Here is a 15,562-nt window from a genome sequence, read left to right on the forward strand (position 1 = left end):
TGACAGCAGCCAAACAGAGAAAAACTGTATAAATCTGGTATCGCTGTAATCACACCGACCCGAAGAATAAAGTTGCCTAATCACTTATACCGCACGAGGAACAGCGTTAAAAAAAAAAAAATAAAAAATTCTTCAACTGCTGTTGATTTGTTCATTCTGCCTACGAAAGATTGCAGTAAGGCTCAGCTCACATTTATCCTGCACTCTACGCTGAGCGCTCACACCAGGTTTTCCGTGTAATTCTCTGAAATACGTGATTCAAACGAAACCGGCGGAGATTCCCTATATTGAGGCTGATGGAGGCACTGTGGACGCCGTCTGGCCTATGATCTGGCAGTGTCCATCTTTTTAAGCGTGGTCGGCCAGTGTTGTGCACTTCTGAAAAGAAGGACAACGCTGAACAGAGGCCAGATGGAGTCCAGAGTAACTCTGCTGCCTCATTATAGTGATTGGATCCATCGGGGGTTTAATCTGATTCATGTCACTCAGAGATTTAGATGGAATCCCCGATGTCAGTGCTCAGCGTAGAGCACAGGATAAACGTGGTCCTAGATGTTATGTAAAATGTTCCCAACAAAAGCTTCAAATCAATCCACAAAAAAAAAACCCACTCAGGTCCGTCATGTGTTAACGGAAATATAGGGGGCTTCCACGTTACTGGTAGTAGAAAGGCTCTGGAAAAGTGAAATGGCTCCTCTCCTCCCAAAATAAATTCAACAAATTCTGCACTCCCAAATCCAAATGCCCCCCCCCCCCTTCTGAGCCCCACAGTGTGCCTAAACCACATTAGGGCATCCAGATGTTTGGTATCTGTGGCCATGAGAGCCCACCTAATTTACGGGTGCATGTCTCCAGAAACACGAGCTGGGCATAATGTACTGGGCACTACAACATACTGAGCTTTACAATGTACGGGTAGTACAATGTACTGGCACTACAATGTACAGGCACTAGAATAGCAGATTTGCAATTTTCACTCAGTAACATCCACTGCTGATTGTTTCTTGAAAACATCCATGGAGTCAAATCATCACTACACCTGTAGATTAATTCCCAAAGGGGTATAATTTCCAAAATGGGGTCATTTGAGGGGGGTATTCTGCTCTTCTAGCACTTAGGGGCTCTGTATATGGAGTCCACAAACTATTCTTGGAAAATCTGTGCTCCAGGGGGAAATTTGCGCTCTGTCCCATCCGAGTGGCTAAGCAGTACTGTACAGCCACATATGGGGTATTGCCACGTTCAGCAGAAATTGTGTAACAAATTTTGGTGCTATTTTTACCTGTTTCCCCTTGTGAACATGTAAAATTTTGGGCTAAAGCAACATTTTTGTGGTAAAAATTTAAGTATTTTTTCTTCACTGATCAATGGTATAAAATTCTGTGACACACCCTTAGTGTCGACATGATCACTGCAGTCTTAGATAAATTCATTGAGAGGTGTAGTTTGTAAAGTGGCATCACTTATGGGAGGTTCTGCTGTTCTGGCACCTCAAGGGCTCTTCCAGTAGGTCAAGGCACCCACAGACTATAACAGTAAAATCTGCAATATAATATGGCACTCCTCCCCTTCTGAGCTTTCCACTGTGTCTGAAAAGTAGTTCCCAATTACATGTAGGGTATTGGAGCACTTAGGTGAAATGTGAGGTCCATTTTTTCCTATTAGCCCTTATTAAAATTTAGGGCTAAAACAACATTTTAGCTGTAAAAATGTAATTTTTTTTTCTTCACCGCCCAATGATATAAAATTCTGTGAGGCGGCACATGTGGTGTCAACATGCTCACTGCACTCCTAAAATAATTCATTGGGGGTATAGTTTGTAAAATGACATCACTTATGGGGGGTTTCTGCTGTTCTGGCACCTCAGGGCTCTGCCAATGTGACATGGCACCCTCAAACCATTCCCTCAAAATCTGAACTCCAATATGGCGCTTCTTCCCTTCTGAGTTTTGTACTGTGCCACAAAAGTAGTTTTTAACCATATATGGGGTATCGGTGTACTCAGGAGATATTGTATGGTCCATTTTGCTCCTGTCACCCTTGTGAAAATGAAAAATTTGGGGCAAAAACAACATTTTTGTGGGAAAATTGTATTTTTTTCATTTTCACCGGTCAACATTATCAAATTCTGTGAAGCACCTGTGGGTTCAAGGTGCTAACCATACCTCTAGATAAATTCTTTGAGAGGTGTAGTTTCCAAAATTAGGTCACTTTTGGGGGGTTTACATTGTTTAGGCACATTAGGGGCTCTGCAAACACTACATGTCATCCGATATCTATTCCAGCCAATTTTCCGCTCAGAAAATCAAATTGTGCTCCTTTACTTTTGAGCCCTGCTGTGTGCCCAAACAGTAGTTTTCCACCACATATGGGGTATCGGCATACTCAGGAGAAATTGCACAACAAATTTTGTTTTCATTTTCTCTTGTTACCCTTGTGAAAATGGAAAATATGGGGCTAAAGCAACATTTTTGTAGGAAAATTTAATATTTGAATTTTTTCCTTCCACATTGCTTTAATTCCTGTGAAGCACCTGAAGGGTTAATAAACCATTTGAATGTGTCTTTGAGCACTTTGAGGAGTGCAATTTTTAAAATGGTGTCACTTTTGGGTATTTTCTGTCACATAGGCTCCTGAGAGTCTGTTCAACCGGGATGTGGTCCCTAAAAAAATGGTTTTGTAAATTTTGTTGGAAAAATGAGAGACTGCTGATAAACTTTTAACCCTTCTAACTTCCTAACAAAAAAATTATGTGTCAAAAGTAATTGTAACGTAAAGTAGACATGTGGAAAATGTTATTTATTAACTATTTTGTATGATATCACTCTCTGGTTTAAAGACATAAAAATTAAAAGTTTGAAAATTGCGAAATTTTCAAAATGGTCACCAAATTTCTGATATTTTCATAAATAAACGCAAAAAATATCAACCTAAATTTATCACTAACATAAAGTACAATGTGTCACGAAAGAACAGTCTCAGAATCAATGGGATCCGTTGAAGCGTTACAGAGTTATTACCACATAAAGTGACACTGATCACAATTGTAAAATTTGGCTTAGTCAGGAAGCTGAAAACAGCTTCGGGCAAAGGGGTTACACTTAGACATTCCAGACATGTGGAAATTTTAGCGGATACTTTAGAATCGTTTGAGTACTCTGAAGTGTACATCTTAAACTATACTATATAAGGCTATGTGCCCACGATGCTGAAATGCTCCGGATTTTTTCCTGAGCGTTTCTGCATCTCCCTGGCAGAAAAAACGCATGCGGATTGTACATGCGGATTGTACATACGTTTTCCTGCCAGGGACAAGCGGAAGTGAAGCGTTCTTCACGTGCATTTCCGCATGCGGGTTGACAAGCACTTTCTAAGCGATTTTAGCATCACTTGGAAAGTGCTTGACAACTTGGTCACACTATATAAATCCATGCAATCGGCATGGATTTATATAGTGTGACCAAGTTATAGTAAAAGAATGGTAAAAAATAAATATTATACTTACCTTCTGATGGCCCCCGGTGTCCTTGTCTTGGCTTGCCGGCAGCTCTCGGTAGATTTTTAAGGACCTGCGGTGACGTCATTTAGTCATGTGACGGGTCACGCGACCACTGACGTCGGCAGGTCCTTAAAAATCTACCGCGAGCTGCGGGCAATCCGAGACAAGGACTCCGGGGGCCATCAGAAGGTAAGTATAATATTTATTTTATTCTTTTTTTTTACAGGTTCTATGGTACCCGGGTCCGGAGGAGAGTCTTCTCTTCTCCAAACCCGGGTACCATCCGCACATTGAAATGCATGTAATCCGCATGTACAGATCCAGTGATGCGGATTACATGCGTTCCAATGCAAGTCAATGGCGGCGAAAACGCCGCGTTTACGCAAAATAATTGGTAGTGCTGCGGATTTTTCCGCAATGATACCGGAAATTTCCACAGCAATGTGCACAGCACATGCGGATTATCATTGGGGACACATGGCAGACCTTCTACCAATTGTTTTTTAAGCGTTTCTGCAGCGGAATTGCCGCTGCGGAAACGATTAAAAAACGCATAGTGGGCACACAGCCTAAAAGTTTACACCAACTGTATAGTCTATTAGGGCACAGTCACATGGCTGTATTACTCGCACGAGGATCGCATTGCAATTCTTGTACTGGCCTTTGGCTCCGCTAACGCGATCATGACCACTGCATAGAAATACATGCTGTAATGTAAAATAACAAAGGCAGAAGGTACCCACAATTCCCCGCTCTGGCTCCCTGCCTTTAGTTTGGTCTCTATATTTTGGCTGCAGTGATGACGTTATATCAACAGCACATATCACCACTGCAGCCAATCACTCTACATTGACAGAGTTGCTGAATAGGGATGAGTGGACCTGTGTAAGTTTGGGTTCGCCGTGTTCGTCCAAAGTTTGGTTTGGATACCAGAACTGTACCCGAACTTGAACCAGAACCCGAACCGCATAGAAATCAATGGGGACCCAAACTTTGGAGCTGGAAAATCTCTCTCTCTTCTCTCCAAAATCTCGAATTGTAAAACAAACTTCCAGGAGAAGTCCGTGTTCGGAGTTCAGCACCGGACAATAGCTGTCCGGTACGAACCCCGAACTTTACAGTTCGGGTTCGCTCATCTCTATTGCTAAACTTATAGATTGACTGCAGTGGTGATGTGATCTGTCGACGTGACTTCACCACTGCAGCCACATCACAGAGACCAGAGTAGTATTAAGGAGCTGGAACTGGGAGGAGTGAATACTATCTGTCTTTGTTATTTTACATTACAGGAATTGTTTGTGGTCCAGTTTTTTAAACGTGGAAAATCACTTTAAGACCCCCTGCAAATGTCTGAGTCTCCAGTGTGTGTGGTGACAGTTTTCACACATACTGGAGACAAATGAGGTCTGTGCATATGTCAGTGTGTTTCCAGGGACTGTGTGTCCGTGGGCAAAACACTCTGACATGTCCTTTTTTTGCACACAGCACGAGCCGCAAAATGTCCCACACGTGTGCACACTGATGACACATGGATGATGACGTCTGTGTATTATCAGTTTGATATGGACCGGCGCCTGGGAAACAACGGTACAGTTCGCACTGTTCCCTGTCGCCGGGTGCTGAAGGCAGCTGACATCATTGTCACCTGCTCACACTGACATCAGGGCGAGCAGGGGACAATGATGAGAGATGTATCCAGCCCCCACTGCCTGCATCCAGTGAAAAATGAAGAATTAAATAAAAAAAACACTTATACTCACCTTAACACCTAATCCCCTGAAGACATTGCCCCCTGTTAAAAACACATAAATAAAAACAACATCTCTCAACTGTCCGAAGTGGAAAGAATCCATAGTGTCCCACGCCATAATCCATCTGTGTGCGAACTGTGCTGGCTTTTCTCAGGCGCCAGTACGTGTGATACTGATGCGGTGGTTGCCACATGTATGCAACACATGGACATGGATATATCCGGTACTGGTTTTCTAGTACCGGCAATATCAGAATGTGTGAAAAAGGTCTAATGTGGTTCAACACCACATCATTTGATTAACTGCAGCTTTTATGTTATGATGTATTCACACGTTTGCAGACTTTGCATTTTTTTGCTTCAGTATGAAACCTAATATAACTTTAGCCTGCAAATACTCAGTAGTGGGTTGCGCGAGGCCCTGCACTGTATAGGGGTCTATTCACACATCTGTCATATCACAGTTCTTCCCTCACTATACAGAATTTCAGCAAGGAATGCAATTTGACCACACCATGTGAAAAGACCATAGATGTAGCTCTATATTTGGATAAATTGCTTTCTACCATGTTATAATTGAATATAATGATCGCCTCTGCTAATTTTTCAGGTGCTCCCCCTGGCTCATATAAGTGGAAACAGAAAACGTATCACATTAATTAATCCCCAAGCTGTGAATCTCTCAGACTACAAGGAAAAGCTTCAGCAGGCAATTAAGTCTTATGAAAGGTAAATGTTACATTTTTAGTAGTATATTACCCAACATATAGGCTCAGTTTGTTGCTCACAGGGCAACAGTGCATGCTTTTACTATGTGAGCAAGTATAAAAAACTAGTCTATGTTAAGCATAGAATTTCTAAGCCTGTAAACAGGTCAGTAAAAGATCGACGATCTACTGCCATGTTGCAACATACAGTATATAGCAGTTTAATGGACTGGATCGGCTCGTGTTAAAGGATTGTCTAGGTTAAACAAGTTATCATTTATCTGTTAGATAATTAATAACTTTGTGATTAGTGGTGGTCCGACCGCTGGGACACTCACTGATCGCCAGAATGAGGCAATTTTATTCCTGTTAGAATGGAGTGACAGTGCACATTTTCAACCTACACTCCATTTATTCTCCATAGGGCTGCCGAGCGATGCGCTTGGCTTTTTTTCGTCAGCCACATAGGGATAGAATCGAGCGTCAGTCAGACGTCCAAAGTGCCGCACCATTTTATAACTGGGATAAAAGTTCCCCATCAGGATAAAAACTCCCCGATCTGCCAATCAGTGCAGGTCCCAGCAGCCAGACCTCCACCGATCAATAAGTTATCACCTATCCTATGGATGGATGATAACTTGTTTTAACAACTCCTTTAAGGCTAAGTGCCCACGTTGCGGAACTGAAGCATATTTTTTACGCTTCTCCCTGGCAGGAAAATCGCATGCGGATTTTACATGCGGTTTTCCCGCCAGGTAGAAGCGTTTGTGAGGCGTCTTTGCAGCGTCTTTGCATGCATTTCCGCATGCGGGTTATCAAGCACTTCTCCAAGTGATTTAAGCATCACTTGGAAAAGTGCTTGACAACTTGTTCACACTATGTAAATCCATGCAACCGGCATGAATTTATATAGTGTGACCAAGTAATAGTTAAAAAAAAAGAATCAGAATGGTAAAAAATAAAAAAATAAAGTTTATACTCACCTACCGATGCATTCTCTGCCCCGTCCGGAGTCTTGAGCGGCTCACGCTGTTATGTGCAGGACCTGCGGTGAAGTCATTGAGTCATGTGATGGGTCACATGACTCAATGACGTGGCAGGTCCTTCACACAACAGCGCGACGGAGGGAAAACATCAGAAGATAAGTATAAACTTTATTTTTTCTTTTTTTTACAGGTTCTTTGGTACCCAGGTCTGGATGAGAGTCTCCTCTCATCCAGACTTGGGTACCATTCGCACATTGATTCCGCTGCGCTTCCGCAAAATTAATGAACATGCTGCGGATTTTTGACCGCAGCATATACGCTGCGGAAAAATCCGCAGCATGGGCATTGACATTGTGGAATGCCATTGGGGACCATGGGGTGCGGATATACATGCGTTTTACAAGCGTTTACGCTGCGGAAATTACGCAGCATATACGTTTGTAATACGCAACGTGGGCACGCAGCCTTAGTCTCTCAGTAGATGGACACTGTTTTGTAGTTATGTATGGTTGTCCTGAGGAAGGAGTCGGTGGACTCTGAAACGTGTAGACAATAAACCTACATTTTTATCCATACTAATGGTTTGTCGTGACTGCAGAGAGTGCAGAAACAACTTTCTTTCCCAGCATCTATCACTGTTTTGTAGTGGTTACTCTTCAGTCGTCACATTTATGTTATAAACCTTATAGCAGATAACGCTGGATGCTTTTTTGACAGTAGGTGATGGATGCAGCTCACTCCCCCCATGTCCGCACTGTGACCACTACCATTCTCTATGTCTACGTGGCTGCTATAAAGCATATGCCTGAGTTGTGCGGAGCAGCAGCCTAGCTAAGATCGTTGCCCCATAATCACATATAGAAAATAAAATATTTTGCAATGAGAAAAAATGTGTGAAAAAAGACATACGGTAAGTCTTAGCATCTGATCCTAGGCAGTAAATTCCCTATAAATACTCTGATGACCTGCTTGACCCAGAAACTATTGTGAGACTGATGGAAATGTTGTTTGCTCATCTCTTTATGTGGATGATAATTTCATGGCTGCTATATGAGATCTGGCTTGATCCCGCCGTTCACTTGGAATGCAGATCACTCATTCAGCTACTCATTTAGCTATCCTATGAACTGTATAATCTATTTATTTAACTCTTATTATGCTAATCAGCTTCACATTTCACAGTCCACCTTTTGTATTTTTGCTAGGCGCCTTAGTCTAATCGTATGGAGGGCTTTATCCCAGGAGGAAAGAGATAAGTGAGTCTCCCCTTCATTTTGAGTGCTTGCTTGACTGTAGTAAATAGGTTAATGGTAATGTATTCTATGTTGTCCTGAACTACATAAAAAGATAGTCCTGTGAGAAGATGTTATCATCTATGTACAGGACATGTCAAAACGTGGAGATTGGAGGTGGTCCCATTTATGAGAACCCCACCGATTGAGCCGCTAAAATGACAGTCTGCCGCTCCATTCACTCTCTATAAGAATTTACCAGACTTAAGCCAGCCATACACATTAGAGAATTGTTGGACGAACGTTTTCAGGCGATTGTTTGACCAACAGCCATATTGGTCAGCTCTCCCATACATACTCACATAGGAGCACTCAGTTGGCCGAGCGCTCCTATGTTTTCTATGAGAAAGTCGGCAACAAACATTTCTGTTGGCGGCATATCTCAAAGAGAATAAATCAATGGAATAGGACATGCCCAATTGACATCTTCCCCAATGATTAGACAATTGGTGCCCTCATACACATTAGACCATGTATATCAGCGGGTTCAACCAACATTAATGTGTATGAGCGCTGCACTTGGCTATCTCCAGCAATCCCATCAGGACTGAAGGAGCAGCAGTGTACATGTTCAATTCAATTCAAACGTGGGATGAAAATTCCCCCAATATGAGCCACTAAGTCCCAATGCTTACTACAGAGGCAACGACACTGTGCGTCATATGGTGCTTCCATATGGCACTATTTTACAGAGGTTTTCTCCCGTAAAAGCAATGCATTAAATGGAGTGTACATACTGTATGTTATATGGATTCCTGTGGAACATAGCATTTTTTATTTTCTGTCCAATTTAAAAGTCAATGAACCCAATGACTCCTATAGTGAGATTTTAAATACTAAACTTTACAGCTTGTTGCCTAGGTTACCAGCCACTTCTGCAATATATCAGAAGTTGCCTGTTCCCTAGGCAAACTGTGCACGCTTACAAGAAGCTCTTTCCAATACAATTTGTAAGCGCTGGATCACTGGATCTGGACTACTTCAGTGTCCCTGCACTCCTCCAATACTGATTTTGCTTGCATCATGGGAGTGCGTACAGTTTGGACCAGAGGAGAAGCCTTGCCACCAGCTCGAATTGTCAATCATCAGGATCCTGACAATACAAGAAGATAAAGACCCTTCAATTTCATCTGCATACAACTTCGAGCTTGTACAGATCCATAATACTATTTAAGGCATTTATCAGATAACACAATGGATTTACTTTTAGTGTAATATGTAAAATCACAGATATCATGAAGTCATGCTGAGGTGTGCTAAATGATCGGGTCGGCTCTGCTACATCTCTATGTTCTGCCTGTTACATTTGAGATATCAGCTTTAGTCCACGTTCACACATTCAGTATTGTACATCAGTATGTGTAAGCCAAAACCAGGTGAGGGACAATCAGAGAAAAAGTATAATAGAAACAAGTCACCAATTCTGCATTTATCACCCACTCCTGGTTTTGGCTTACAAATACTGATGTAAAATGTTGAACGTGTGAATGTGGCCTTATGGTATGTTGAACATATCATATCACAGATGCCAGAGATGTTGTCATCCGTTGCATATTAAGTATGTCAAATGTTATGTTAATGTTATGTCTATTTCTGGTAAAAGCTTTGACAGTGATGTCCCAATCTCATACTTGGATAATAAAGAAGCCCTCCTACAAGCTTTAGACAGACTAGGATGGCCTGTATCTGCTGACGATGTAATGTTACTAGAAGAAGAGATACAAGCAGGAAAAACGTATCTCCAACAAGCTCTGGATCTGCAGGAAACCACCATGAAAAAAACAGTCACTGAAAATTCAGATACACAGGTAACATCCAAGATCTCTTACATAGAGTGAAAATATGAGCATCCAATGTGAAGTAAAATGTCATCCAAGAATCATCACTCTTATTTTTCAATCAACATAGCCTAACACTTAGGGGCTTGATTTTTTTGGGATTAGTTGTTTGTTTTAATGGCCCCATTTAATATACCATATAATGTATTGAAAACTTGAAAAATATTTTTGGGTGGAATAGAAAAGAAAACCGCAAATCCACAATTGTTTTTCGGGTTTCATTGTTAAGGTGCTCCTGGGCTTTCTTACCTTTATCTAAGTTATTCCAACAAAAAAATTGTTTTTGCATCACCGTATTCTGAGAGCTGTAACTTTTATATTTTGCTACACACATGGCCGTGTGAGAGGTTCTTTTTTGCAATATGAGTTTACGTTCTCAATGATGCCATTTTTTTTCCTTACATACGACTGTTGATCGCTTCTTATTTCATTTTTTGTGTCCATATAATGAAAAAGCTACTTTTTTGTGCTTTATTTATTTTATGTATTTTATGTATGCTGTTTATCTTTCAGAATAAGGAATGTGGTAGTTTTATAGTTAGGGACACGGCAATACCAGTAATCTGTAATTTTGGGGGACCACTTTTACATAAAAATTACATTTTTACTGACAAAACATTGTTCAACAATTTTTTTTGTGTGTGTCTCACTATGGGACTTTTACTTTCAATGGTCTGATCGCTGATCTAACATGCTGCAATACTTCTGTATTGCAGTGCAACAAACCTATCTGTGTTGACACCTGGCCTGTTAGACCCTGAATATGGTTAGGCCAACAGATCTCTATAGCTGGTGCCATGGTAACCATTGGAACCCCACAATCACAAACATAGGGATAAAGAGGGTCACTATTGACAGCTGCATCTAGCAGGTTAAAATGCTTCTATCAGTGTTAATAGCAATCATGGCTAATGCAGCAGGCTGTCAGCTGAAGTATTCAGCTGTCACCATTTGTATCTTTGCTCGACAGCGGCACTATATTCTTATTTATCAGCGCGTAAAAAGGCAGCACTGAGGAATAAGGCCTCATATTGACCGCCATGAAAAGATATATTGCTGGAAATTAAGGAGTTAAAGTAAATGGAGGAAAAAGAGCCATAGTGATTACATTAATTCTTCATTGCAGCCAATAACAACCAAATGTAGGGCAAACTAGAAACACTGATGCAAAGTGACAACAACAAAGACGCATTTTTTGTTGTTGTCTAAAATGCACTATATGGACGAAAGTATTGGGACACCTACACGGAGGTTTTATGAACTCCTATTCTAAATGAATATGTATTAATGTGGAGTTGGTCCCCCTTTGCAGCTGTAACAGAGCCCACTGAGAAGGCTTTCTACAAGATTTTGGAGTGTGTCTAAGGGCACTTAGGAAGACACTTGGGAAGATTCCCAAAGGGACCGTAGTGCTTGGGCCGCCAACCCCGGCCATTTCATTTTTGTGTAGAGTGTGCAAACACACGCAGCTTTCAATACTGAGCACCTCTGCAGGTCACACATGCTGGATTAAGTCTGATGCTTGCCATTGCCAGCGTTAGGACGTTCTTTCTGGGCTGAGTTAGCACACTCTGTTCTACTGTCCCGTTCCTTACTTTGAGATATATACAGCAGTCGCAGTGTATCATTTGTAATGTACATACAGCAGAGTCTCAGTGTCTCCTATGTGATGTTTATACAATCGTTTCAGTCTGTCCTATATGATGTATGCACAGCAGTATCAGTATAACCTATGTAACGAGAACATAGTTTTGTCTCCATACAAGTCACTAAGTCACTAGTGCAGCCACACTTACAATACTGTGTACAGTTTTGGTCTCCAGTGTATAAGAAGGATATAGCTGAACTAGAGCGGGTACAGAGAAGAGCAACCAAGCTTATTAAGGGAATGGGTGGCCTGCAATATCAAGATAGGTTATTAAACCTGGGGTTATTCAATTTGGAAAAATGAAGGCTTAGGGTTGATGTTATTACAATGTACAAATATATATAGATATATCTAGAGGAAAGAGGGTTAAATCATAATGACAGATGCAGATTCTTTACTGTAAGAACAGTGAGGCTATGGAACTCTCTGTCACATGGTCTTGTAATGGTTGATTCACTAGTAGAATACCAGAGGGGTCTGGATGCTTTTCTTGATAAATGTAATATTACAGGTTATGAGTATTAGATTCTGTGATGGGGTGTTGATTCAGGGAACTAGTCTGATGCCCGTATGGAGTCAGGAAGGAAGTTTTTCCCTAATATGGAGCTATTAGTGTCTGCCGTAAGGGTTTTGAACTCGATGGCCTTAAGTCTATCTTCAACCTTTAAACTATGAAGCTATGTATAAAACAGAGTCTCAGTGTATCCTGTGTGATGTATATACAACAGTCTCATACTGTCCTATATGAGGTATATACAGCAGTCTCAGTGTATCCTATTTGATGTACATAAAGCAGTCTTGGTGTCTCCTATGTGATATACTGTATATACATCCGTCTCAATGTCTCTTATGTGATTAAACAGTAGTCTGAGTATATACTATGTGATGTTTGTACAGCAATCTCTGTGTCTATGTGATGCATATACAGAAGTTTCAGTGTCTCCTATATGATGCATACACAGCAGTTTCAGTGTCTCCTATGTGATGCATATACAGCAGTTTCAGTGTCTTCTATGTGATGTATGTTGTAGAACCGGCCACGCTCAATGCAGCTATATTGAGTGGGGCTGGAAACAGTCTATTCGGAATGTGGCCTGGAGTATGCATATTGCATATTTACGGTCATATGACCGCTGTTTCCGGAGCCAGCACAAATAACCCTTATATGCATCTGTGTCTCCTATGTGATGCATTTATAGCAGTCTCAGTGTCTCCTAGGTGATTTATACAGCAGACCCGGCCACATGTCGATTAGATAAGTACAGCCACACTCAATGCATGTGTATTGAGTGAGGCCGAAAACAGTCTAATCAGAATGTGCCCTGAGGTATGCTTGCCGCATACTTGCGGTCACATAACCACCTCTCCCGGAGCCAGCACAAATATTCCTCACAGCACACTGTGCACACGATGTGAGGATTCACAAGTCTGCAGTTACATTAAGTGGCTGCAGACTTGTAGTTTAAGACCTGACAACCCCTTTAATAGCAAACAGAGCACAGGATTTTTGAAGATTTACTGCAAAAAAAGGAAAAGCGAGTTCAAATGTAAGAAATATATATTTGGAATCAACTATCTACACATTATAGTAATTCATATTCTTCTTTCATGGTGACAGATTCCCTTTAAGTCCGCTATGCTGGTTCCCTTGTAAGATGTTTTATGGCAAGTAAGCAGAAAATGATTTATGTTACTGTATATAGTTAGGGTTAATTTTTCTCCCCTTTATTTTTTGCAAAGAACATCTGACAGCTACTTCAGTCATTGATATAGCTGTATTTCAAGGTCATTGTTCTTATGATAAATTGCTTCTATTCGGGGTCTCTGCTTAGACCTCTATTATTTCAGAACATCTGCCGCTTGGTTTATTGATGAATGTTCTGTGCTTTTTTACATTTTAACTTCATTCTTTTAAAGACAGTCATTTAGACTTTTTTCTGTATTTTCCAATGACATTGCTCTTTAGAAAGACATAGGCCCTTTAACTTGTTTGGGAGCTGAAATCCCTTTGGATGAGCAGATCCCAGTGTTTTCAGTGTGAAATAGTGTCATATACAACATTTTAAAGGGATTTTCTAATCAAAGTGCATTGGAAATGCTAATTTATTACATTTATTAACTTCATTAAATTCATTATAACAGCTGCACCAGTCCACTTCTCTTGCAGTTACATTCAGGGACAGAAAAAGAGCTTTCTTTCTGTGTTGGCAAGTGACTAGTTTTGTGTCTCTCTATTAGCAATGGTTGACAAGAGGGTTTACTTGGCTATTAAACTGTGTCAGACAGAAAGCCCTTCTCAAGTATGCCATTAGTCACGTGCCAGCCCATAGAGTGGAGGGCAATCGTCTTGTTTGTGTTAGAAAAATCCTTGCGCTTTTATTTTTTTTCAGACACCTTTGAAAAACTTTTATTATCTGGCTACACAACCCTTTCATTTAATGTTACTTAGTTTAATATTATTCCCTTTGATTTCACCATCACGAGCTAATGATGGGCCCTTTAAGATAGTTAGCACACTAGTATGTCTATGTGACAATATCTGTCCACCATTCAATTGCTGTTGGGGGGCCTTTAGCCTTTGTTGTATTTCTATAATGATCCACAGTATGTAGAAAGCTGGCAACTCGTAATAGGACTTTCATGGGCAGCTCTTATACAGTTTGGGCTTTCATGGACAGCCACTCAGTTTAGCAGGACCCAGTGGAACCCTGGCCTTCAATGTTTGACCCCTATACAAGGATCTGAACTTGCGCAAAGATCAATAGGCTATGTTCACATGTAGCTGCTGGCTGGTGGAGTGAGTTGGTAGAAAATAGTGGTGCTGCCAGGTCAGTACCATAAGGTCTAGGTCAGAGACAGAATCGTGAAGCTATCATGTAGTCAGAATAACGAGCCAAGGACAGGAACTAATAAGTGGAATATTCAAGAGGTAGGAGCTAAACTAAGCAGGAGACCAAGTCAAGTACAAGTTATAACTGACAGCTTGCTGCAGACTGCTGGGGATTAAATAGAATGTGGTCTTGCTGATTACAACTGGGGTACCATAAACCCAGCCACACTACTGTTAAACAGGACTGAGCCTCTGTCCCCTAGCGCCATCCGCAGCACAAGTGAGGCTGCGTGCAGAGGACTGGGGTTTAGGCACAGACCTAACAATTAGTTGGAGTAATATCAACAGCGACAGCTTATCTTAGAGGGACGCAGAAATGGCGCTTTGTTAACATTTATAGTTGCTCACGTGCATGTAGTTCCTCTCTATACTGTACTGGCTTGTTTGTTTCAGTTCTTTCCTGTAATTCTCCATGTTGCGGATGATGAAGATGATAGTGGTTACTGTATGTCCCAAGTAAAACAGTGCATTATCCCACAATGTCTATGATGATTCTGCTAGAAGCTGAAATCTGAAAAAGTATTTTCATCTTTGAAATTTATTTCCATAACAGACTAACCATGAAGAGAATGAAACACTTAAGATAAAGGAGAAGTCAAAAAGGACATTTTTAGACACACTAAGAGGTCAAAAAGTCATTGCAAGGTCTGAGATCGATGGATTTTACTATGCAGGTAGTCAATCATATTATAGAATTTACATAGACAAGACTTCATATGGGAAATAGTTATTTATCTGTTATGTTATCCATTAGTTTTACGTCCTTTTCTGACTATTAAACTTCAGAAGCATTGTACCCAAGTTTAACTGTCAGTCTTGGACTGGCCATTGTGGCCTAATCAATGTGCAAATACTTGAATCACAGGTCTGTATCTTTGATTTTATGCTACTAGTTTAAATCCATTATTACTATTATTATTATTATCATTATGCTTTCATTACATACAGAACT

The 15,562-nt window shown here is 40.9% G+C and overlaps 1 protein-coding gene across 3 annotated transcripts in view; it reads left to right on the forward strand.

Annotated features, from left to right (window-relative positions):
* VWA3B (von Willebrand factor A domain containing 3B) overlaps positions 1 to 15,562 on the forward strand; it is a 267,553-nt gene that overhangs the window by 144,746 nt on the left and 107,245 nt on the right. For all 3 annotated transcript variants that reach the window (XM_073664562.1, XM_073664564.1, XM_073664563.1), the window contains exons 20-23: positions 5,860 to 5,978; positions 8,148 to 8,198; positions 9,838 to 10,042; positions 15,164 to 15,284. In XM_073664562.1, the coding sequence (XP_073520663.1) occupies positions 5,860 to 5,978; positions 8,148 to 8,198; positions 9,838 to 10,042; positions 15,164 to 15,284 (496 nt within the window). The remainder of the gene's footprint in view (positions 1 to 5,859; positions 5,979 to 8,147; positions 8,199 to 9,837; positions 10,043 to 15,163; positions 15,285 to 15,562) is intronic.

This window comes from Phyllobates terribilis, unplaced genomic scaffold, assembly GCF_046119375.1.
Source record: "Phyllobates terribilis strain yellow unplaced genomic scaffold, ASM4611937v1 Scaffold_2__4_contigs__length_985480577, whole genome shotgun sequence".
Taxonomy (NCBI): Eukaryota; Metazoa; Chordata; class Amphibia; order Anura; family Dendrobatidae; genus Phyllobates; species Phyllobates terribilis.